At 36.1% G+C, this 27,017-nt stretch overlaps 1 protein-coding gene across 1 annotated transcript; it reads right to left on the minus strand.

The window, feature by feature from the left end:
• Positions 1–1,467: 1,467 nt before the first annotated feature.
• NMU (neuromedin U) lies at positions 1,468–27,017 on the minus strand. Its single transcript, XM_058546384.1, has 10 exons — positions 26,810–27,017; positions 24,006–24,064; positions 17,292–17,339; positions 12,857–12,916; positions 11,200–11,229; positions 11,059–11,109; positions 9,448–9,522; positions 5,865–5,918; positions 4,732–4,775; positions 1,468–1,603 (listed from the first exon to the last, which is right to left on the minus strand). The coding sequence occupies exons 1-9, from the start codon at positions 26,919–26,921 to the stop codon at positions 4,740–4,742; spliced, it is 525 nt and encodes a 174-aa protein (XP_058402367.1). The 5' UTR covers positions 26,922–27,017; the 3' UTR covers positions 1,468–1,603; positions 4,732–4,739.

Genomic DNA, 27,017 nt, shown 5'->3' on the forward strand with positions numbered 1-27,017 from the left:
AGATGTTTGCTGAGAACTGCGAGGACCGTGGAGAAAACATTTGATGTTATTGGCGAATAAAGTTATACACATGGTCACAGAGATATACTGCTAGGATTTGGAAAAGAAGAAAAAAAATGTTTTTAATGACACAATTTTAAACTTGGGTTCAGCATTGGACCACTCCCTCTGTAGTGCCCAATTACTACTTGATACAAACCTTAGACTCTTAGCAGCCTGTATGTTGTTTGTGTTTGTACATAAGATATTAATCCATTAAATATAAAATATTTTAAAACGTCCCACAATTTTTGCAACCATGTTTTGGTATGTCTTTTCTTCTTCTTTTACTATCATGAGGAGCCCTAAAAAATGTATGTGGCCTAAGTCCCTCTGGATTTCCGAGTGGCCCTGGGAACTGCTGCTTAAATTAGTATTCGAATCCTTTTTATTATTTTCACAATCCAAAATCCAGGCTAGTTGAATTACATAGCACCAGCTAATGTCGCCCTATACATCTGTGGAGGCCCTCTCTGCTCTCAAGCCCTTATCTTGTCAAGGCAATTCATTTTTTAAAGGAGAATGTACTTTTTGTCCTTTTCTGCTCCTTCTTTCCTTATGTTCTTCACACAGGTTTTACCAAGAAGTGAAATTCAGGGACTTGGTTAGTAAAAGGCATAATTTAGGCTATAATCAGTCATCAACATTAGTAAGACAAAGTTTGTTAGATACTCTACTCTGAAGAATATAAGACCTAATCCTACTCACTTAGAAAGCCGCCCTTCTCTAATCAGCCAGAAACCTGCTTGGTAGAGAAGGTGGTTATCCAATAGCGGGGTCAGAAGGGAAAAACCCAGGGGAACCTGAAGGAAGATATCTCAACATCCATCTGAGGTTAATTCTGTGTCCACTAAACACTGATCTGATGTAAAAAGTTCTCCAAGTGTGTTCATGTTCCTCCACTAGTAATACTGTTTTCTTTCTGGTAATGGATGAAACTGGTTGCCTTTCAGATGTTGCAGGGTGAAACAACTTATTTTAAGATAAACTGAATACTAGTAGTTGGTAGAAAAGCTAGCCTCCCGATATGTTTGTAGCAATCAGACATCTATTTTATAGTATATACATCAGAACTTGCTTATTGGACTATTGGATGGATCATGGCCAAATTCTCTAACTAGTGTAGTTTTAGATGGTATTCATATTCTAAGATTGTTAGCTACTAGACATTCTGGTATTTATAAGAGCTGGTTATTTTGTCACTGATGAAATCCAAATAAAAAACTAAAATAGCTCATTAAAAAATCAACTCTCTACTGAGTGCCTTTAATAAAAATAAAAGAGCATGTGTATCAGTACTGTCAAAAGCTGCAGCGATCTAAGGAACATCATTATTTACAGCTTTATTACACACTACCATTACAATACTAAGAAAAAATATTTTAAGATTTCTAAAAATTTTCAACAAATTAAACATTTACAATCTGAATCAACTTTTATTGAGAATGTTTACAACGCAGGGATTCTCAAACATGGTAAACTTAGCAAGGATTGTTTTTGAGAAGAAAACAAAATGTCAGTACATTTTATATTCCATGGTGTTGCTTCTGTGGAAAATGGTATCCTGTAAAAAAAGATAAATCAAATTTAGATTCAAGTATAAATGAGTATGTGAATGTGTGTATATAATGTTTGTATACAGACTTTTCTATAAATATTTTTTCATGTATGATAAAATTGACATTGGAGCTATTTCTCAGCTATTCTTCAGTCTGTATATTTTAGTTATCATTTAATCTCTCTCATAGAACACTTATTCTGTATGTCTGTATTTTCCAAAATTTTGTAGTATTTAACTACGTAAAAGCGATTTCTGAACCAGCCCTGATGGCCCAGCAGTTAAGGTTTGGCACGCTCTGCTTCAGTGGCCGGGGTTCAGTTTCCCGGCACGGAACCACATCACTTGTCTGTCAGTAGCCATGCTGCGGGGGCGACTCACATAGAAGAACCAGAAGAACTTACAAGTATACACAATTATGTACTGGGGCTTTGTGGGGGGAGGGAAGGAAGAAAAAAGGGAGGAAGATTGGCAACAGATGTTAGCTTAGGGTGACACTTCCCCTGGAAAAAAAAGTGATTTCCTCAAGCTCATTGATGCCAATAAGATTTATGAATAAAATATTTCAAAAGTTGCACGATTATTCCTCATGTAGTTATTTCCTTGTGTATTTGCCATTAAGTCATCCTATTTTATGTCTAACCACTTTCTAAATAAATATAATTCATCAGGACAGAGTAAGACCTCAGATAAGCAGATGGGAAAAACAAAGAAAAATTATTATTGAAGTATTTCTCTATTGACAAAACAAAATCAAATCCTGGGTGAATTAGTCTATGTAGGCCCTAATCTAGGCAACAATCCAAATAAAGCTATTTTTCTCAGTTTCAGAGAGAACTTTTTACTAAACTGATCAAATTATGGATTAAATTCCATTTCACATCTTTGAGGACCCTAACACTTAGTTTCGTTTTCCAATCACAGACATTTTTTCCATTTAATATTAAACTATTTTTTGTTCACATTTTGTAAATGCCTCTACATTTTTAATATTATAAAAGATAGTTTATTTTCCATTAACTCTTTGTTCTTAGTTCCTTGAAAAAAGAAACAATTAAGAATATGTTTGCTCATATTCCTGAGGTGAACATAACAAGCCTTTGCTAAAACAGGAGTTAATGCCCAACACGGTCTGAAAATTTAAGTTCCTAATTATGTCCCATGAGCACATTAAATTTTTTCCTTCACTTTTTCAATATGTGTATCTTTTACTTATTTCTTATCTAACTGAATTGGCTAATGCATAAGAACTACATTAAATAAAAGGTGACAGAGCATCCTTATTTTGTTCCTGACATTAATAGAAATGCTCCAAAGCATTTTACTATTAAGCCTGCTACTGACTTTGTTTGAGACCATTATATTAATGATGTTAATAAAGATTCATCTCTTTATATAGGATCTTTTTTTAAAACATCAGAAATTGATGTGGAATTTTACCAAAAGCATCTACTGAGATGATTGTATAATTTCTCTTCTAATGGTGACAATATTTTAATAGACTTCCTCATGTTGAACCATCCTGAGTTGCCGGAACAAACTTCACTTCATGGGGTCATATAATTTTTTAAATATACTGCTGAATACAATTTACTAATATTTCTTTAAAATTTTTGCATTGATATTTATAAATAGGATTGGCCTATAGTTCCTTCTTTTATACTACTTTTGTAAGGTTTTGGTATTAGTATTTGTTGGCTTCATAAAAAATATTCTGAGATTTTTCCTTTTCTTCTCTGAGCTGGAAAAATTCAAAATCTATTGGCCTAGTACATTTGAGGGAAGAGTTTCTAGATAATGTTTTTAAGTTTTTTCCTTGGCCATTGGTCTTTAAATCTTTTTTCTTTCTTCTGAGGTCAGTTTTGGTAGCACCTACTTTACTAGCTAATCCTCCATTTTACGAGGTTTTCAAACTGATAGGCACAGATATTTGCAAAGTACTCTTTTACGATTTCCATTTCTTCTATATCTATTTTAATTTCCCTCTTTTCATTTGTATTTTTGTAAAGTTATAGTTTCTCCATTTTTTCTTGATTAGGGTAGGCTAATTAGGCTCTTTTATTTTACTTTTTGCAAAGAAGCAGATTTCGCTTTATTTATCAATTCTTCTATTTTACTACTTTATAAAATTTATTAACTTCATCTTTCATTTTATAATTTTCTTCCTTTTGCTTTCCTGAGGTTCACCTTGTTGTTCTTTTTTAACTTATTGAGTTAAATTCTTAATTCATTCATTCTTTCTTGCTTGATAGTGTTTAAAACCTCGAATTTTCTACTGAACATGGCTTTGGCAGAGTCCCATACATTTTAATATGCAGTGTTTTCGTTATCTTTATTTTCTAGATATTGTATACTTTGGGTGTCATCTTATTTAGTTAGAAATAGTGCATTTTGATTTTTGTTTCTATGACAAAATATGAAGAATTTTAACATTCTTAAGCTAAATAAGTAAGGGATATTTGCAAAAATATGTTCAGCATACAGGATTCAGGATTACATTAAGTTAGCAGAATATACTTTTATTTCTGTGGTATAAATCTATCAATCTGCATTTGGGTTTAATTTCAAAATTCATCATCTAATAAGATATTAGGATTAACATATTTATTAAACATGTAGGGCCATTCAATAGCTACGAAGTGTCTACCATATCTCCAGCATTGAGGTGGAAACTCTGTGAGTCCCTAAGTAGAAGTCATGCTCTCGTGTCTTTCTACATTTTCTTAGTTCTCTAGAAATGGCAAATCATAGCTTTTATAAAGAATCTCTGAATACAGGTCATTTAGAAGACAGCAATGCATTCAGTCTTTAAGTTCTGGCCCAAATGTGGACACTGATTACCATGATAAGAACACAATCCCTGATGTATATTACTTGCACAATAAATGATGATAAGGTCAATGTCTACAAAATCAATGATGACTATTGTGGAATGCACAACATGGGCAACACAAATCGCACCCTAAAATACTGGCATTTTCCATCATACAAAGCCCTCACAGCCCCTATAATTGTAGTATTTATAGAGAACATTAATGTACACATGCAATCAAATAATATAAATATACTGAGCATAGTTTAATTTGTGAATATCTGAAAACAAAATTTTCAAACTGGGTTGCATTGTGAAGCACATACCATTTTAAATGTAACCTTCTGACCTTCTTCCATTGCGTGGCTGGAAATAATAAATTAGAAATAAATCAGTGTAACTAACTACGGTGGGAAGTTAATTTTCATAGAAAGCAGCCTAATGATCTCGATATGTGGTATTATTTCTTGCTTTATTTAGTTTTGCTCCTTCCTTCAATCCATTCTCCAATTTGTTGTTAGAATTAGTTTTCAAAATGCAAATCTTACCATATGGCTCTCCTTAGCTTTTACAATAAAGTTGAAATTTCTTAGCTAACTATTTCATTGGCTAATTCTTGTCGATTCTTCAAATTCAGCCCTTGTAGCTTTCTCTGTACCTCGTCCACTCTCTGGCTTGGGTTAAGTGCCTTTCTTTTAGAAAGCACAGGCCCTGGATTGAAGGTGCATTTAATATAGTATTTTGTATTTGTTTATTTATCAATTTCCTGTATTTGTCTGTAAACACCTAGAGCATAAGAATGGAATCCTATCTGTCTTTATATTCCTATCTCTCTTGTATTCTTTGGTACATTGCCCAGAACCCAATAGAAATTCAATAAATAGCTGCTGAATGAATAAGTGAAAAATCTCCGGTAATGTATTAAGGATACAAACATTTTAGAAAGTATAGCTGCTTAGAAAGAAATTCACATTTCATAGACAATTTGGACATGCAAAATACTAATGCAATTACAAAGTTTTGTCTACTCATAGCCTCTATTGTGGTTGCTTCTTTTATTTTTAAAAACTTATCAAAATAGTCATAACACTTCCAATCTCCTGAATCAAACATTTAGTAAACAATTCCTTGGAACTTGAGGAGTAATGCATCGTTAAGACACTCATTTCCTGCACATGAAATGGTATGGAACTTAACTGTGAAATAGATGAATGTCATTTGGGGGATTTACAAACATAAGCAGCGGATTAGAGAACAGATCAGAGACGCCAGAATATTAAAGCAATAAGGTGGTGAAAGAAATGAATCTCAGACTATAACACCTTATGTCAAATATCTATAAATAAACTTCAAAACTTAGTTAAAACTTATGAGTTAATATAAGTAAATGCACAATGAAAGTATTTTTCAATTTTGATATTGATTGATTTTTTTAAAAAATCAGTATGTGCACACCCTGAATAGAAAATATCTGCGACTTTGGCTTGCAAAAGGACCTTGAAATTCTTCCTGGAAAAGAAAATGAGAGCATTACAAATCAAATAACAGTAAAAATAAGTGCAAATTCCTCTTTAGAGTATAGTCCAGCTCAAAGTTATTTTCAACTATCATAATTAAACAAAGAGGGAAATCAAGGACTTGAGTATATAATTCATATCAATAAGTAATCTTTGTATTTATACCTAAAGAATTTTCAACAACTAACAGTATCATCAGAATGTTGTATTTTAAAATAATTTTCTTATCAATACAACAGATTCTATTTTCAGGAAATTAGTTGTATGTATATTCACCAATAAATAGAAAGAGAAATGACAGACACTTCATAGATAATTAACCACATTTAAAATCTCCTTTCAGCATTTTGTTAGAGCGAAATAATTTCTTTAAAATACATATTGCATGTGCTAACACATGAACTGGGAAAAATATAAAACAGGATTGTGTCAGAACTAAAATACACAATATTTCTATAGGAATTGAAATTGAAATTGAGGGACAACTTTGGTAAACTATAATTGTTCAGTGAGACTTCAGAAGAGATTTTCCTAATATAATTATATTTACATAAATGTTAATAAAAAAATACCAAATAGGACAAACCAATTATTCATAATAGACATATTTTGAAGTGTTTTCTTAAAACATTTCATTTTAAACTTAATGGAAAAAAATAACATTTTATGGTTTCCATAAAATTGGTTCTTGTAGCTTCCTATTTTCAACTACTTTTTATAGAAGTATCAGGAAGGCAAATTTGTCATCAAGACCTTTTTCAATTATTCCTTAATGAAGTACGATCATATTTTTAAATTCTAAGAAATGGCTCTGACATCTATTAAAATTCTGAAATCCTTGCTTTACTACAAATATATCTTAAATTCTCAATATTTTGTACCTAATTCTCATCTGACTATAAACCCCACAAATTACTTAAAAGATTGAAAATTTTAATACTTAAAAATGTACACATAGAAACTATATATTTATATGCTTATATAAGAAAAGTTATGGGCTGGCCCCGTGGCTTAGCAGTTAAGTGCGCACGCTCCGCTACTGGCGACCTGGGTTCAGATCCCGGGCGCGCACCAACGCACCACTTCTCCAGCCATGCTGAGGCTGCGTCCCACATACAGCAACTAGAAGGATGTGCAACTATGACATACAACTATCTACTGGAGCTTTGGGGGAAGAAAAGGAGGAGGATTGGCAATAGATGTTAGCTCAGAGCCGGTCTTCCTCGGTAAAAAGAGGAGGATTAGCATGGATGTTAGCTCAGGGCTGATCTTCCTCACAAAAAAAAAAGTAAAAAATAAATGTTTGAAAAAAAAAAAGAAAAGTTATGTATATTATATTAAACAGAAAAAAAGGTAAGACAAAATGTAATTTAGAACGTGCCAAAATTTAAAACTTTCAAATCCAAACATACAGGTCTTTTTAGTCTTATCATTGAAGACAGAATTGTAAACAGATAAAAGAATTTGGGAAGTAGAGGCAAAAAAGATGTGGGGATGGAAGTGAGGATGTCTAGCAAACAAAATTTAAGAAAAGTGTTTGGACACACTAAGGTCTGAAAGCTCACTTTCTTTAAGAACCTAAAACCTTTTAGTATCAAAAATATGTTAGGTGACTTAGGCCCAGCAAAGTTAACACTCTACTGTAATTTTTTTTCAATGCATGCCTTACATTCTTTTCTTTCACAGGTTCCTAGGAAACTTGGCTTGTTGCAAAGTACTTGTAGAAGTTATCATTTGAGCAAGAGGATATACTACTATGTCAGAGTTCACATAGTCAGCTAGTTGTCTGGAAACATAGTCTCACTCAAGGTGAAACATTCAGACAAAGTACCAAACTGGCCACAATACTGAGCATTTAGCTTTGGTATATTGACATTGAAGTGATGTAGTAAACTAATAATTGGTCGGTGTATTTTAAGAAACTGGATCTTTACATCAAAATCTTATATTATTCATAAGTCAAGCAAAGTCTTCAGAAACTAAAACTTAATTCAAAAAAGCATATATTACACCTCTAGAAAGTCTGATGACAACTGATTTGATTTTTTTTCATACAGGAAATTCTAAATTTTAAGAGGCTACTATGGTTCCTCTTACATTTCTCATTTAAGTTGGCAGCAGATACTGTCTTCCTTGATGGAAGTTTAGTTTTTTAAGAATGTGAAGAATTTAGGGAGGAAATAGTGACCATAAAAATAAATATTGAGGAATTTATTTGCCTGAACTGTTTGCATTTTAAAAAGTATTTGAAGACTTTTGGTAGAACTTTAAGAATAACAAAATTAATATGGTATTTAAATTAAGGAAAAATCTAACAATAAACCAACAGAAGTAGCCAAGATTAGACTATAAAGGGAATGACATAGTGAAAAAAATATTTGCCTAGATTAGAAGTCAGAAGATTCTGTTGTAATCTCTAATCTCATTTACTACAATGATCTTGGGAAACACCTTTAACTATTCCGAGTGGTTTTCCCTTTTGTAAACTGGGGATAACAATACTTGTATAAGTACTAATAGAATTGCCAAAAGAATAACATGAAATACTATAAGACTTAAAACCATAATGCATTACAAGAATGTAAGGCATTACTTAAATAATACCTAGAAACTTTCATCATTGAAAGAGTTAGGATTCTTTTTTAATGACAATAAAAACTCCACAATTTCCAGTTAAAACTCAGTTATAGTCCTCTTAAACATAGATACTGGATTTGGGCCATATTTTTTTTTTTTTTTTTGTGAGGGAGATCAGCCCTGAGCTAACATCCGCTGAGGAAGACGGGCTCTGAGCTAACATCTATTGCCAGTCGTCCTCCTTTTTCTCCCCCCAAAGCCCCAGTAGATAGTTGTATGTCATAGTTGCACATCCTTCCAGTTGCTGTATGTGGGACGTGGACTCAGCATGGCCAGAGAAGCGGCGTCGGTGCGCGCCCGGGATTCGAACCCGGGCCGCCAGGAGCGGAGCATGCGCACTTAACCGCTAAGCCACTGGGCCGGCCTGGGCCATATTTTTGTTAATTGTAGAAAAAAACAAAATGCCTACATTTAGTTCTGATATATTTACTTCACGAGCCTTACTCTTACTAACATTTTAATACTTGGATAGAAAGCTTGCCATCCTAGCCATTTGCCAACCTGTATACAAAGGGGCGGTAAACTGTCCTTTATCTTTTCTCCTATTCCCACCTGACAACTGGGCACCTGCCATGTCCTTTCTTAAACCAAGAATAGGCTTCCTCACTGGGAGGGTCATGGCCTTGGAAGGGAATCTATTCTCAGCTTTCCTTACTGCCCACAGCCTGAGTTAGCACGGACATAATATGCGGAGGGGGCACAATTCTCTTCTTCCTGAGCGTGAAAACACTTGTGCAAATAGATGCTCTTTGGTAGGCGAACTGAGTGTTTACGTGGGGCTTATTCTGAAGAAGAGTATTTTGTAAACCACCACAACTGGGAATTAACGGAGAGCGCTGCCCCACACAGAGTGGCAAAGCCAGCGTGCAGTTCATGTTACATACGTCCACTTTGAATCTCTTCATTCTTCTCTCATGCAGTTGAGGAACGAGCTGCAGCAACGGATGCACGACAGACGACTGAGAGACACGAACACAGACGTGATGAGCACAAAGGCTTCTTGGCATTGGGCATAAAGATAGTTTCCTATTGGTTTGTTTTAGGTTTTGGTTTTACCCACTCTACTTGCTCCAGATAAAAAAGAACAAGAAAGATGTTATCTAAGACAGCCCTTTGTGAGCCCTTCAAAGAACTGTGGAGAATAAGCTAAGAGAGGGAATAAAATTCTGTAGCTCTACGCTAGGATCTTTGTCATTATGTTGAAGAAGCACTTTCCTGGGGGCCTCAGCTCCATCATCAGCTGCCAACAAGTATCACTCACCTGCATCTTTGAGAGGCAAAAAGCTGTCTGCTTCCAGACTTACTAAAAATGATTCAGGGCAGATGAAACCAACTCTGTGAGAATCAGTTTTCTATTATGAAAAAGTTTATCTGGAAGATTACACTGTACACATATCTAGTAACCTCCTTTATAAAATACATTTTTTAAAACTGCACATATGGAACAAGACAAGGGACACAAAAAATGGCAGTGTGTCGTTGATAGTGAAAAATGTGACTAAGATACATTTTCTCAAAATATAAAGATGCCAAGGAGAAGAAAATGAAAGCACATTTGAGACACCTGTCTACCTGAGAAGGTTTCATTTTAAAGGTATGGCTTGAATTGAACCTTCTCACAAATATTAAATTCATTTATCAAATGGATTTCTTTAAGCCCTATATAATGGTTATTTGTTAACCAATTCAACTTGTATTTAGTTTAAAGCCAGTATAACGTTTCAACTCCTCATGTGTAAGAATATTCAATGTGATAAATATTTAAAACTGAGTTTTAAGATTACAGTTACACACATGTTTAAAATACACTATACTCGTCATTCCCTAAAGTGGTCCATGGTAGTGAGTCACAAGCTTAGAAAGAATATTATAGTCAAATAACTATTAAGTATTATAGATTGAAACACCAAAGTAGGTTAGTTAGCATTTTTTAAATCCATGCATACAAAAAGAAAAACTACCACTAAAACCACATGATTTAGAAGTGACTGAATTCAAGTAACTGGTATCCCCCTAATCTTAGAGAGTAAAATCTCGCATTAAATGCCTAATTACACATTAACATGCCTTTGGATAAAACTGTTTTTCCCTTGCACTAATCACTAACTAAAACAATATGTTTTACTTAATTATGTGGGGTTTTTTGCCTTAAGAATGTAAATTCCATGACAGCAGGGATTTCTTTTTTAATTTTCTCTTTTATTTACTGCTATATTTGTAGTACTTAGAATTGTGCTTGGCACATAGTAGATATTTGGTAAGTAACTGCTGAATGAATGAATGAATGAATGAATTTAATGTACATGTAATTATTGAGATATAAAAGAAATTAAATGTATAATAAATATTGAATTTCTTTTGTTCATCTATGTATAAACTTTTAAAGTAAAAAGCATGAATTTTGATCTAGCTCTATTAGATAAACCACAAAAACAGTTTTCTTCTAAAAAAGCAAATACTAGTGATTACTAATAAAAAGTAATTCTAAAACTTACCACAACATTTGAATTGCCCAACTTCTGTGTCTTTGAATAATGAAATAAGAACTGTTAAAAAAAAATAGTGAGCTTTACTACAGACGATTAGTGCTTTCCTTTATTATTTTTTGATGTATATATTTATGGAAATCACCTTACCCTTTTGGTATTATCTTTTTCATCTGTTTCCTGTTGAAAAAAGAGACATATAAATATCATTATATTACATATTATAAAATATGTAGTATAAAATTTATAATATATTATCAGATTATATCATATAATTTTTTAAACATATGATGCAAATGCTATATATAAAAAATATAACACTGAAATTGGTTAAGCATATATTGCTCTGAAAATAAACCAGAAATTAATTAAATACTGTTTTTAAATGAAGGTGTGAATAAAGATCTTCACTATAGCATTATTCATAAGAGTAAAAAAACTGGAAACATCCTAAATGTTCAACAGTGGTGGAATGGGAAATCATGACATGATTACATGACAGAATATTCAGAGAAAAAGACTAGAAGGAATCACATCAAAATATTTGAAATTGTTATACTAAATAATAAGATTAAGAGTTATTTTTGCTTCCTCCCATAAACTTTTCTATATTCTTCTCTCCCTCCAAAAATCTATGTTTTCAAGAACAAGTAATATCATTCCTTTTTTGTTGTTCTTTTTTGTTCTCATTTGCTTTTAACATAAAAGGAAACTCATGGATAAACATCGTTGTCATTTCTTTTATCTTAATTAGGAAAAAAGGTCAGTTAAGGGCCGGCCCAGTGGCCCAAGCGGTTAAGTGCTCGCGCTCCACTGCCGCGGCCCTGGGTTCCCCGGTTCCGATTCCGGGCGCGCACTGACGCACCGCTTAGCAAGCCATGCTGTGGCAGCGTCCCATATAAAGTGGAGGAAGATGGGCATGGATGTTAGCCCAGGGCCAGTCTTCCTCAGCAAAAGGAGGAGGATTGGCAGATGTTAGCTCAGGGCCGATCTTCTTCACACACACAAAAAAAAGGTCAATTAAGTGTTTTAGAAAATGTCACCATTAAAAACACTGGAAAAATATACACTTGTTAGTTTGCAAATACTTATTAGTTTCATAAAACATTCATCCTTTCAAAATATCAAGATTTCTTTGAATTATTATATGTGAAAAGTATAGAAGTCAGAACGTACCATGATCATAGATTAAATTAGAACCGCTAATGAAAAATATAATTCTAACACTGAGACTCTTATCCTTAATAAGGTAGTTTTAAAATAAGTTCATCTATACGATACAGAATATAAAATGAGTATGTTACATTTCACTATTTTTCCAAGTTCCCTCCTATCCTCATTTCAGGACAAAAAGTTCTCCCAGAAGAAGCAAATAATTTTAATAAGAAACCAAGACATCACAGTTAGAATATAATTTTCAAACTGATATTGACAGTAGAGTTTGCTTTTTTTGCATTCTTAACGCCCTTCTCTCTAACAAAGATACATCTGTTCTCCAATTGTATTGTGAGTCAGAGAAAACAAGAGCCAAATGACCCCAAATTTCTCTCATCAGAACTAGAACACATCTTATACTTGAGGGGGACATATGATTTTCCTATTAAATGATTGTAAACATTATTAATAAGACCGTAAATTCTCAGACATCAGAGAAACTGAAGTATTTGTTCCTTATCTAAAATCAACTTATGCTCTTCTAGCTCCTCTTGGCATGCTTCCTAAATTGGATATATTTTCTTCCAGGAGAAATTCCACGATATCACTGAGCAATTTTTTGCCTAGAAATAAAACACTATTTCAACCTTACCTGGGGCTTTGGTAGAGTCCCCATAATTGTGAAGCAAAGCTCCTCCAATGCATTGGATGCCTGATGGAAATGAGAAGATTTATAGGCTATGTTTCTGCTTTAACAACACTTGCATAGAAGACAAAACCGTAGAATGTTAGGAGCACAACGATATTCCAACTACTCAGAAGAGAATCCTTCCTCTGGCCCACTGAAACTCTGTTGGAATCTCTTGATTTCCCATGACAAAACTTGGCTCCTAAAAGTAAAAACTGCCTTTCAACTAGGAAAAAAAATGTTATGTACTGTATATATGCACTGATTAAGGCTTCCACAGCAGTCCAGATTAATAGTTCTCAGTACTTGCTAAGCTTCCATGAAATTCTATAATTGAGAGTAACTAGGGCAGTGCCAAAAGAGAGATGATTCTTCCCAGCTTGTAGCAAAGTCTGAATCTACATGCCAAAGCTGTGAACCTCACTGAATATTACTCATTATGGGCTAATTTGAAAATCCTGCAATTGCTCTCAAACAATGGGAGTTGGAGGGGAAGAAGCCATGCATGGTGCACCTAATCCAAGCTACCACCCTTCCAGGCTGCTGACTGCACACCCCAGGATCAGGTTCTTCAAAGCATCTGAGCACAGATGTAGGGCAGGGCTTATTGTGGTGAGCAGCCAGCTGGGTGTGGTGAGGAGCAGCACAAACAGACAAGCAGAGGCGAAACTAGCTTCGCATAGAATTTAGCACAGCTGTACCACGAACAATTGATTACTTAATAAATGCACACTGGAAATAATGAGGAGCTGGAACAGTGTGTGTGTGTGTGTGTGTGTGTGTGTGTGTGTGTGTGGATGATATAATTAGTGGTTAAAAACATGGGCTACGGAGTTGAGCAGCCTGCAAATCCATAGCAGTGCAAATTCCCTTTCTACTCTTTATTAGCTGTGTTACCTTGGGCTGGTTACCTAACCTCTCTAAACTTCAGTTTCTTCAGCCATGAATCAGGGTGACAACACCACTGCAGAGAGTTCTTGGAAGGATTAAACATAGGTAAAGCTCTTAGTACAGTGCCAGAACACAGCAATTAGTTAAAAATTAGTAGCTCTAAAAAATAATAATATTAAAAAACGCATTTAAAATAAACACATTTAATAGTAGCATTAAAGAATGTAAAGCAATGATTTACAGCTGTAGTTACTTTTAATTTAGAAGACATGTCAAAAGAATTGTTCAGAGCCACCAATATTGTCAGGCTTTGAACAACAGTGCATGTTTAATATGGTTGACTGCAGTTAAGGACACAGTTGGAGTCATAAAACAGCTTCTCTGAGCATCCTTCCTAGCATCAGAGGTCTGCTTTGTTCTCCTTCATTTGTTCTCCTGCCATGCAAATTGTTGGGATATTTATTAATAATATTAAATGGCTCATATTTTTGTGTGTGTGAGGAAGATCAGTCCTGAGCTAACATCTGATCCCATTCTTCCTCTTTTTTTTTTTTTTGCTGAGGAAGACTGGCCCTGGGCTAACATCCGTGCCCATCTTCCTCTACTTTATATGGGACACTGCCACAGCATGGCTTGACAAGCGGTGTGTCAGTACGCGCCCGGGATCCAAACCTGCAAACCCCAGGGCGCCGAAGCGGAGCACAGGCACTTAACCGCTGCACCACCAGGCCAGCCCCATAAATGGCTCATATTTATATAGTGCTTCAATAAATTACAAAACACTTTCATATATATAACTCACATTCTGTCCTCAAAACACAGCTGTGTAGTATACAGGACAGAAACTGTTATTCTCATGAATAAAGGAAGCAAGGTTTTAGGAGACTGTCACTTGCCCAATACCACTCATGGCTAGTAGGGGGAGAGTGTGGCCTGGGAGCTAGGTCTTCTGACCTTTAGATATTCCTCTGTCACACTGGTATTGACTTGTTAGGCCTATGGTTGGGAGACGGATGAGACAAAAAGAGTGTGAACACTGATACATCTTTTTTCACTTTTTCCCTTCAGGGATGGGTACACACAGGTCACTCCATAAAGATCTGGAAATAAATCCCTGAAACTTCCTTTTATGGCTCATCTAGAAATGCTGCAAAATACAACACAATAAAAAGAAAATAGCTAGTGATGTCATGTGGCAAAGATGTATCTCAACTCGAAGAATAAATTCAGGTATACGAGCATCTCCTCAGAGAGAGCTGCTAAAGCCAGATGAGGCTTAGCAACGAGATTGAAGTTTGACAGAAAAGTTTCAAAAGAAATTGGATTTTCTCCAGCAATGCTTTACACAAAGCAATTATGATGAAATACAACTATTCTTTAAGAATTTTTTTCATACTAAAATTTTAACATATTATTTTTTATTTGTGGACTTTAAAGATCCTTTATTTTCTATTGGGTAAAAATTTTTTGAAGCACTGTTCAGATAATCACATAAATAAAATAATGCAAAAATGACAGATTTAAAAAATTGTATCAGTTAATGTAAAAGATTCCATAGTAAATCTCAAGCTCTCCTCAAAAGATGCACAGTATCCAAGTTCAATAAAAGCTTAGTTTTTCTTTCTTTTTTTTTTTTTTGCTGAACAAGATTAGCCCTGAGCTAACATCTGTTGCCAATCTTCCTCGTTTTTTTTGCTTGAGGAGGATTAGCCCTGAGCTAACATCTGTGCCAATCTTCCTCTACTTTACCTATGGGTCGCTGCCACAGCGTGGCTGACAAGTGGTGTAGGTCTGCGCCCGGGATCTGAACCCATGAACCCCAGGCCGCCGAAGCAGACCATGTCAAACTTAACCACTGTGCTATGGGGCTGGACCCAAAGCTTAGTTTTTCTTGATGGTGTTTAGATCAGTGCCTTAAAATTCATCCTTTTAGTACTGCAGAAATAAAAGTGATTCTGAGGGTGTTCTTGAATTGCAAATACAACGCAAAAGCTTGTATGCTGATTAATATCCATCACATGTTATATATCCATCAATGCTCCTCCAGTAATTTAAAATACTATTTATAAATGTCATCTATTGTGATCCTGGTCTTGCTTTACCATCTAACGCCTATAACTTCCTACAAGTGATCCTCTGCAGACTGAGGAACAGGTTGAGGCAGGAGAAATATAGCACTATGCAATGCTCCTTCTCCACACCAGCCAGGATGACATTCTGGAAGGACAGTGTGAAGGAGACGGCACCTTGGCCCAACCATGTAGGGGTACGCCCCAGGCACACAGCTGACTGCTCTGAAAGAGGTTGAGCCAAGAGCCTCTACTAAGCCCTCTTCTCTGACCAGGAGACTAGTGACACTGATTAAGCAAGTCAAGACACTAAGGCCAACTCTGCTGTGCTTGCGCTCAAAGAAAGAGCTGCAGACACAGGCAGCAGCATCCAGTAGAAATGGTATCAGGAGGACACACTTATTTCCCACTCCTCATGTTTTCCATGCACAGTTCAGGCAAATAAATTCCTCAATATTTATTTTTATGGTCACTATTTCCTCCCTAAATTCTTCACATTCTTAAACTAAACTTCCATCAAGGAAGACAGTATCTGCTGCCAACTTAAATGAGAAATGTAAGAGGAACCACAGCAGCCTCTTAAAATTTAGAATTTCCTGTATGAAAAAAAATCAAATCAGTTGTCATCAGACTTTCTAGAGGTGTAATATATGCTTTTTTGAATTAAGTTTTAGTTTCTGAAGACTTTGCTTGACTTATGAATAGTATAAGATTTTGATGTAAAGATCCAGTTTCTTAAAATACACCGACCAATTATTAGTTTACTACATCACTTCAATGTCAATATACCAAAGCTAAATGCTTAATTCTTTCCTGCGGGAAGAGGAGTTGCCTGAGAGATGACTGGGAGTTGGAAATTGGGCATGCTCTGTTCAGCCTTTTTCTCTTTCAGAACCAGCTCTCTGGCCAACTGTTCTTGTCTGGTCTCTGCCCTGTGACAGAAAACCTGTCTCTGGCCAAAGTCCCTCAGTCACTGTCTAACTCAGTTTAATTCTGGGGGGTAGGTTTAGCAAACACACCTGGCATCAGATCTAAGGCCACATTCACAAATTGACTTTTCAGTTACGATGATATTTTGAGCTCCATAAGTCTGACTCTATAAGTTTGTCTCTCAGTGGGTTTCAGACTCAATTGGGGCACAGGATATTAGCCCCCAAATACAGCAATAGATAAATTATTTTTAATCTAACACAGAATTTGATTTTTAAATTAGCATTTTAATAGCCAATCTATTTTTCTTAGAGATAAAAGTCCTAGCACTTTACAACATACGCTCACAGCACTGATTATTACCTGCAGGTGATGTAATAATTTCTAATATGTTGACATGTTTTAATAAGTCCATAAAGTAATGAATCACAGGTCCAAAGAGAGAAATGGAGTATTTCAGCACTACACAAATGCCTACATCATTACAAAACACCTACAATTGGAATTACCTGAGGCTGAGAATCGATGGACAGGAGAAAAGAGCAAGCAGTATCTATCTGTGGAAAACAAAAAATGCCACTTACATCTTGGAAATAGACAAAAAAAGAGCAGAAAATGGAAAGCAGATTTTACAAAGTCAAGTTACCCACGTAACATTAATCGAAGTTCTGTGACAGCTTAGGACTCTGGATTTGGGAGAGAGGAGTCTCTTAAACTTTCTAAGTAAGTCCTGGAATTGGGATTTGCCCCCAGCCACAGGGGTATATGACCCCAAGAACAGTTGATAGGAATCATCAGAGAGTATAAAGATTCTTCACACATTGCGGGAAAGAACTTCGGATATTATCCAGCCTGAGAAAGGTGAGAGGTGACTAAAGAACGGTCTCGAAACCAAGGAGCACCCTGTTAGCATGTGCTTCTTTATTACATATAAACATAATCACACCAGCTAAATTCACATGTTAATGGCATAATAAGCGCTAAACGATAAACTGCATACAGTAAAAACTCTTACCCAACACGGACTATCCACTAGTTAGAAAAGGTTCTATTCTAAAATGAACGCTTCTTGAACTACAGTTGGCAACTAGCTGTTCTCAGCCTTTATCCTAAAGAGAGAACTTGAAAGACGTTAAACTGTAGTACAAGAGATTTATATTAATCATTAAAAAAACTGTGCTGAGAAGTTAAGCATTAAGCTGGATGTCTGAATTGTTTATGGCATTGATTTCTTTGGTGACCTTTTAAAATGGGACTGGAAGAAACGGTACTATTCTTGTTTGTCTGGGATGATTTAGGTTGAGTCCTGTTTATGGTGTAACATCTCAAGGGGTCCCTTCGAGTCCCAGAATTCTTTGTTGATCAATTTAAATCAATTTCTATTCTCACATCAAGCTCAGGGGGGATTATCATACACTTCAGTCGTAATTTCTCAAACTCTTTCTTGCTTCCAAGTTGCACATGTCCTAAAATACATAATTCTCTAATTTAGAGAATAACAAATGGTGCAATATTATAGGAAAGCACAAGCTTATCTCTCTCTCCTTTTTATCCTCACAGAATTTGTCATCTTCTCTGTATATCACAAATATTTGGGGAATTGTTTAATTCCACTCGTCCCTTGTACCCACCCACCTGCTCCCTCTTGCACGCCATACAAACCCAGAATCATGGATACAAAGACACACACATACACACACACAAGTGATAAACTTCTTGATGGCAGGGGCTATGCCATATCGAACTGGCCTAGAATAAGTGTTCAATAAGTGTTATTAAATTAAACATGGGGAAAAAATAAAAACAGAAATCAATTGAGAAGGGAAAGCCAAAAGGATACCCTTTGAAGCTTTGAATTGTGACCAGTGCATAATATATCACCTCCAAATGTTATTTGGTGTGCTTCAGCAGGGCAGGAGGAAGTGGTTCCTTCTGAAATTTCTGTGGTGCTTAGGTATCTGAAGACATTACATGCTCAGGAGGAAAGCTGTCCACCCTCAGACCAGGCTGCCCACCTGTGTGAAGTGGCCACATTCAAGAACAGAGAATTCTTGAACCTCAGGGCTAACTAATCAGTGCATCAATATTGGTTGAATAAAAGCACCAGAATAAGAAAAAACACCAATTAATCAAATTAGGACATAACTGCAAAGCTTTTCAGTCTTTCTTTAAAAGGCACAGCAACATTGCTCACCCACTTTCTATTTGAGTAAGCATTTGTTCATTTTACTCAGCTTATGGCTCTAATGGTTTTAAGTGCCACTAATTGCTTTTGAGAACTCTGTAGAGTCCATTGATGAATCTGTTTGAAGATGGTTAGGTCTCTGTACATGGTCTGAAAAGTACGTGTGTGTCTGAATAGCTCTGTAATTTTTAAAACCTCCAGCGGAAAACTGAACTATATGTTCTTAGCATCTTAACTTCTTTAAATATCTTTTTCTGTAAGAGAAATTATAGTGCTTTTACAACTGTATTTGAGGGTTTTCCCAGCATTATCGTCTAAAATATTTTTTCAAAGATTTTCTGCAGCAATATAAATGATTTCAAAATAAAATAGATGTTTCTGTATTATACATTAATATCTGTCTAAATTATTCTTCATCTTGTTTATATATTTCTAGTATGTATTTTGATATACCAAGGCAGAGAGCCTTACAACAGACTTTATGGATTTCTATGCTATTGAAGACTGTTTAGTACTTGGCTCTTATCATCTATCTTTTCCCTTATGTATTTTGTTGGGGGTGGCTTAGGTACAAAGGGTATTCTCCTCAGTTCATAGCTCACTGTCATTATTGGACTTGCCTTATTTATTTATTCTTTTTATATTTTCACTCCCTACTCCTATTCCACCCTCCCATAGGCACCTCTTCTAATGTAGTTGACGTGTATCCTCTGTTTGTTTAGGTTCTTGTAAAACCTGTACTGCTGTTTGCCGTGCACATGTGGTATTTTCTTACTTTTTTTCACTTAACACTGTACTTTGCAATCTATCCATGTTACTGGGTACATCTAGTATATTGCTCCTAACGGCTGTATAGTACTCCATAATGTGCACCCGTCACATGCTGCCTACCAACCGCCCAGTAATGGACAGCCAGTTCTCTCCAATTCCTTCCATTACCTCCTTGTATGCACCCGCCACTTATGGATCTGTAGGAGACTATCATTGGGCTATACACTCAGGAGAGGGAAGGCTATGGGGATACCCAGGTTGTTTTCCAGATGGCTCCACCAGCTAACACTCTCACCATCAGGGCATGAGGGTTCATACACCCCACATCCTTGCTAACGCTTGCCATTATCTAGATTTCAATTTTCTGCCAATCTAATGGGTGGAAAGTGACACCGTGCTGTTGTCTTAATTTTCATTTCATTATTGCTAATGAATTTGAGCATCTCTTTAGATGCTTGTTGGCCTTTTAGGTTTCATCTTTTAAATGGTTCTATCCTTTGATTATTTTAACTTTGGATTCCTGTTTTTATCCAATGGATTTGATAGTTTTTCTGGGGTATTCTAGAAATTAATCCCTTATCAGTTTTATACATTGTTAATATCTTCTTTCAAAGGCTCTTACCTTTTCCTATGGAGTCTTTTGTTGAAAGAAATCTTTACTTTTACTTTTAAATTCAATTCATCACGTTTTTGGCCTTATGATTTATATTTGAAGTTTTATTTAAGAAGTCTTTCCCTGCTCCTAGCACACAAAGACATTTTCCTAATAGAAAATATTTTCCATTAACTCTAAAATTTTACCCTTTATATTTAGATCTTTAATCCACCTGGAGCACACCTTTGCATAGGGTGTTAAGTGTTATTTTTCTCCATACAGCAAGCCAGTTTCTCAACCTTCATTTGCCAAACCATCTGTCCTTTCTCCACTGAATTTTAGTGTTACTTTTATTGTAAATTAAGTTTATGTGTACATGCATTTCTGTCTTAGGATGGGTTCCCCCAGAAACAGACTTGGAGATAAGGATGTAGATAGAAGTGGATTATTTGGGAGATGACCCAAGAAGCACTAGTACAAGAGTGGAGAGGTAAAATGGGGAAGAGAAAGAATCCAATAAAGGGTACGTCATCAAGCAGATTACCACCACGGGTAACTGGGGAAGTCTAGGAGCCAGCGCAGAACTCAGAGTTACCCCAGATGAGGGGAGAGGCAGCTAAGGTATTCAGCCACCAACTCCGTTGGGTCACCAATTCTCAGTGGTGAGGGCATTTATTCCCAGGCACTTCTGTTCTGCCCTGAGCACAGACCAAGCAGGCAGAGTTACAGGTGCTTGCAATTAGAAGCAGTAAATTTGGAGTGCTCTGGAATGGTGAATGACAAAGGGATATGACAAGGCACCAACAGTGTCTGCTAAACTGTCCAAATTCAAGTCTCTCTTCCACTGGTTCATTTGTCTGTTCTTGTGCTATTACCATACTTTTTTTTTTTTTTTTTTTTTGGTGAGGGAGATCGGCCATGAGCTAACATCTGTGCCAATCTTACTCTGTGTTGTATATGGGACACCGCCACAGCATGGCTTGATGAGCGGTGCGTAGGTCCACGCCCAGGATCCGAACCCACGAACCCTGGGCCGCGGAAGCGGAGAGTGCAAACTCAACCACCACACCACCAGGCCAGCCCCTATCATACCTTTTTTATTACTACAGTTTTATAGTACTTCTTGATATCTGGTAGGGCAAGTTCTCACTCTCAGCTCTTTATATTTAAAATTTCCTTAGCTATTTGTAGACTTATGTTTTTCCATATCAATTTTAGGTTAAATTTATGAAGTTTCTGAAAAAAACTAAATGGAATTCTGATTAGGGTTACGTTGATTTTATGAGGTTTACGTTGATTAACTTGGGTATAACTGATATTTTTATTACATGAAATTAATTGTTCCATCCAAGAGCAAAGACTGTCTCTCCATATATTCACATCCTCTTCTATTTCCTTTATTAAAATTTAATATTTTTCTCCTTAAAGTTATTGTATATTTTTGGTTAGGTTAGTTCCTAAGTACTTATAGTTTTTGTTGCTATTGTGAATGATATATTTTTTTTTTTGAGGGTTCTTTTTTTTTTTAATTTTTTGTTTATTGCAGTAACATTGGTTTATAACATTGTAAAAATTTCAGGTGTACATCATTGTACTTCTGTGAACGATATATTTTTAACTTTATTTTCATGTTACTTTTTCCTAGTGAAAAGAAATATTATTGATTCTTTAATTTACAATTTGAATTTACAATTCAAATAGTATTGATTGTATATTGGCATTATATCCAAAAATCTTCTGAACTCTCATCTTAGTTTTAACAGTTTAACAGCAAGAAATTTATTAATATAATTCACCATGATGATAGACTAAAGGAAAAAAGGCATATTGCTTATCTCAATATTGAGGCTGGTAAAGTATTTGATTAAATTCAAATTTTGTTTAGGATTAACAAAACTCTGAGCAAGATAAGAAAAGAAGAGAACTTCTTTAACTAGGTAAAGGCTATATAACAAAATTCTAGAGCAAATTTATACTTTATGGAGAAGCTTTAGATACATTTATTGTGTAACATAGTACTGAAGGCCTTGGCCAATGATATAAGAAAAAAAGAAATAGTTTCTTCAGTGCTTATTATACTACTATTGCACCTTTCTGGCATTAGATATTTTTCTAGGAATCTGTCCATTTCATCTAAGCTTTCAATTATTACCACACAGCTGTTCATAATACTTTTTTTTGGTTAACATCTTTATTGAGATATAATTCACATACCATACAACTGGTTCATTTAAAGTGTACAAGTCAATGGTTTTTAGTGTTATTTACAGAATTATACAACCATCACCAGTCAATTGTCCATAATACTTTTTAAAAATATTTTAAAAATCTCAATTTTTCTTGGTGGTCTACCCTTTTTCAGTCTATGTCTTGTTTATCTTTATCTTCTCTCTGCCTTTTTAAATCAGTACCGTCAGTGATTATTAACATTTTGAAAGAACAAACAAATGGTTTTGTTAATACAGTTGATTTGTTCTCCCTCTCTCTCTCTTTTTAAAATTGATTTCTGCTCTTATTTTTATTATTTACTTCATTCTTGTTTCTTTGAATTTTCCCCACAATTTTTAGTTGAATGCTTAGCTTATTTGTTTTTAAATTTTCTTCTTTCCTGATAAATACGTATGAAGCTAAAATTTCTCTATAGCTACTGTTTTAGCTGTAGCCTACAAATTTTGATTTATAATGTTTTTATGTCATTCAGTTCTAAGTATTTTGTAATTTCCTTTTTAGCCCAGGGTTATTTACCAAAATGTTATTTATTTTCCAAACAGATGGGATATTTAAGTTATACTTTTGCTATTAATTTCTAATTTTATTGCATTATGATTGGAAAACATTTTAAATGAACCCTTTCTAACTTATGGAAACTTTCTTTGTGTTCTGACACATGGTCTATTTTTTTTTAATGTTCCAATATACTCAAAAAGAATGTGTATCTTATTTAGCGTAGGTTTTTAAAAATATTTCTAATAGTTCAAATTTATTAATTGTACGGTTAGGTCTTTGATTTATCTACTTCTCTGTTATCTGCTTTAACTGTCAGTTTTGAGAGAGGTGTACTAAAATCTCCAACTACAAATGTTCATTTATCTATTTTTTCCTGAAATTCTATCAGATGTTAAATTTTGAGGTTGTTTTGTTGACATATATAAATGATGGTTGTATCTTTTTGCTGATTGTTCTTTTATTAGCACATAAGATTCTGCTTTGTTACGATAGCTTGTTCATTTGAATTCCACTTTATCAGATATTAAGACTGCTATTCCAATTTTCTTGCCATTCATATTTGCTTGGTACATCATTTTCCTTCCTTTTATGCTTAGTCTTTTTAGGTTTTCTGTTTTAAGTGTGACTCTTATAGACAACTTATGCCAGCTCTTTTTTAAAAATATAATCTGAGAATGTCTTTTAAGTGGTGTATTTTAGCACATTCACATTTATTGTAATTATACTATTATTAGGACTTATTTCTGCCATCTTTACTATTTACTGTATTTTTTCTTTTCATCTTTCCTTCTTTCATTTATAAAAATAATAATTCTCACTATTAGGATATCAGAATGTAAGTAAAATCATAGTTGTCCCAAAGCTCAATTATATTATTTCATTTCACCGTGATAATTTCAAAGAAGGGTAGAGTTTTCACTAATTTGTTTGAGGATAATTCTTTACCTCCTTCCACAACTGTAGTTCTTGTTCAGGCCGTAATCCTTGAGGTAATATTGGAGCACCTAAAAATAAAGTTATACTCACATGTTAATTTTATAGTATTTCTTTTAAAATTAAATATTTATATATAGTTCATTTTTTGGATGATATTTCTCATTTTTCACTGTCAATCACCACCCTCCTATTTCAACTAGATATTTCAGCATTTGACTTAGTATAAGGAGACATAATTATTAAATAAATCTTAATAACATTACAAAGACATTACTCTCAAGAATGAATTACCTATATGTCAACACAAAAACTTGTACATGAATGTGCATAGCAGCATTATTCATAATAGCCCAAAGGTAGAAACAATCCAAATGTCCATCATCTGGTGAAGAGATCAACAAAATGTGGGACATCCACACAATGGAATACTATTCAGCCATAAAAAGGAATGAACTACGTATATATGCTACAACATAGATGAACCTCAGACATATTATGCTGTCAAGCCAGATGCAAAATACCAAACATTGTATGATTCCATTTATATGGAATGTCCAGAAAAGGCAAATCTATAGTGATAGAAAGATTAGTACTTGCTTGGGGCTGGGGGTAGGAATGAATTTTAAAAATTATTCAGTGAGTAGGGGCCTGAGTAGAAAAAGATACTTCTTAATTTAGTCTTAGGTACTTGATCATTTATTGTCACAGGCCAAATCAAGTGACAGTTTGTCGCACACATCTAGAAATGTGCCCCTCTTATAGGGGCACATTTTAATAATGTTCTCTGAATAGTAAACTGTTTCCATCCACTGAATCTGTGGCTGGCCTTTATCTTCTTAATGCCATAACATGCTCTGCTAACTCATTTTTGCCAAGGATGCTGTACTTATTGACACTATTTTGTCAATAGTGGCTTTGTGACATGTTTTGTTGTTTCAAGATATATCCAGTTACATCTTGCATAATGATTAATCTTGCTAGATTGTCTCCCAGTTTTGCTTATGTATGTCATGCTTCCCCTTCAGTGCCATCTTTAGGGATTCAGGACTAGGGCATATCACATTGTATATTTACCCTCTCCTCTCCTCATCACATTTTTAGAGAGATAAAATTAAATTTTTAGTACCAAGAGCAGGTCTTAAGGGGAAAGAAAACATAAAAGGGTAGTTTAGGGGGGTCTCTGTGTGGTGAAAGAGCTGTCTCATCCCTTTGCTTGAGAAAAATTGGGGATATTTATGAGATGATTGGTCAGCCAGCAGACATGTTCTTCTGGAAATAAAACCCAACAGCTGTCTTTTTTGGAAACCAGCTGCTGCATTCCATAGTTTCTGCTCAATCACCAGCAGCCTGAAATTTCCCCCACCTCCCAAAAAAGCAGGTATCTCCCACTGATGCCAAAATCACTGCAAACATACGGCACGTAACATGCATGGAAAGTACATTTGCTTTATAGAGTAAAAGCCATTTTTAAAACTATCTGCTTCCTTAATAAAACAGATAAACATCCTAATTTTATCAGTAACAAATTTAAAATTGAAAAAGAACACCATTACTTTGCATAAATCATGTTGTATCACTGCTGGCTATGTGACAGACAAGGTTTAGGTCTCTTAGCTTCTGACTGATTAGACTTCAAAGCCAAATTACCTTGCTTTTCAAGCAGAGGAGACATCCCCCTCCCCCTCCGCTCCCAGGTCCAATTCCTCAAGGAAAGGAGAATATCAAAACAATGAAAGGACAGCAATAAAAATAAATATATTAGGAAAAGAATAATAGCTTCAGTTTCCCCACCTCTAATTGAAGGCTGGGCTACACACTCTCTGAAAGGTCCCTGCAGTTATGGTTTCAAGACCTGAACGTTCTGAACAATGATGAAATAGTCTGCCCACCTTTATTTCACTGACCAGAGAGCAGAGGAAAGCTAAGAGAACCTGCTGTGAAGCTAGAAAATTCATGGTCTTAGCAGGGCAGTGGCTGACCCTGGAGGGGCCCCTGGCTCAGAGCTGGGAAATGAAGAATGGTCCCCTCAAAGTACCTAGAAAGGTAACCTTTAAGGAATGGGTACGTGATCTCCCCAGTGGAAAATGTTGCGCTCTTCTCTACCTTGTCTCCCAAGATTCAGACCTCCCTCTCCGCCCTTGCCTTTGCTTGCCCCACTTCTTTGCTCTAAGCCAAGCTCAGGAAGTCCCTATTATCAAATCACATCTGCCTTCACTGGCTCTAGCAGTAGCACCGACTGAGGGCCAGGCTTGCACACTTGTCTTTCGGACTCTGTATGATAAGAAGGTCTCTATTCCTTTTCCTGACCTGGGGCCTGAAAACCCACAAGGCTTAGAGCCCACTCTTTTACCCCGTTCTAACAGAACAGGAACTCACGAAAAGAGTTGAGCACTATCCAAGTTTACCTCGCATCAGCAGGTGAAGCATCAAACTCACTCTAGTTTGCTTCAACCATCGATCCCTCCAGTAATTGCAATCAAAGGGAAAGCATTTTAATTCTCACCGTTTTAACTCCCGTTACCCATGGGCCAAGGGGTTTGGGCATCCCGAGTCTGAGAGAGCCCTCCAAATTTCCGCCAACCACAGGCGGCCCCGCGCCTGCTGGGCGCCAAGGCGCCGGGCCGGGAACGCGCTCGAGCCGGGCCACTGGCACCTGCGCCGCTGGCTGGTCCGGCGACCCGCGCCTGCCGTCAAGGGCGAGAACCCGGGGAGGCCCGCGGCCAGAAGCCGGGAGCAGAGGCGAGAAAGGGAGGGAAGACAGCGCGGCGAGTGGAGAGCGGAGAGGCGCGAGAAGCGGCGCGGGGTCGGCTCACCTCGGCAGGCGCCCGCGCAGCAGGCGAGCAGCAGCAGCAGCAGCAGCAGCGGGGACGCCGCGGCCACCTGTCCGGGGGGCGGCCCGGGGCGGCGGCTCGCTGCTCGCGGCATCTCGGCGCCTGCGGGCGGCTCCGGGCTCGGGACCCTGCGCTGCGCTGCTCCACGCGCTGCCCTGGCGGTGCCTCGCGTCCCTGGCGCGCCGCTCGC

The sequence above is a fragment of the Diceros bicornis genome, chromosome 8, assembly GCF_020826845.1.
Source record: "Diceros bicornis minor isolate mBicDic1 chromosome 8, mDicBic1.mat.cur, whole genome shotgun sequence".
Lineage (NCBI taxonomy): Eukaryota > Metazoa > Chordata > Mammalia > Perissodactyla > Rhinocerotidae > Diceros > Diceros bicornis.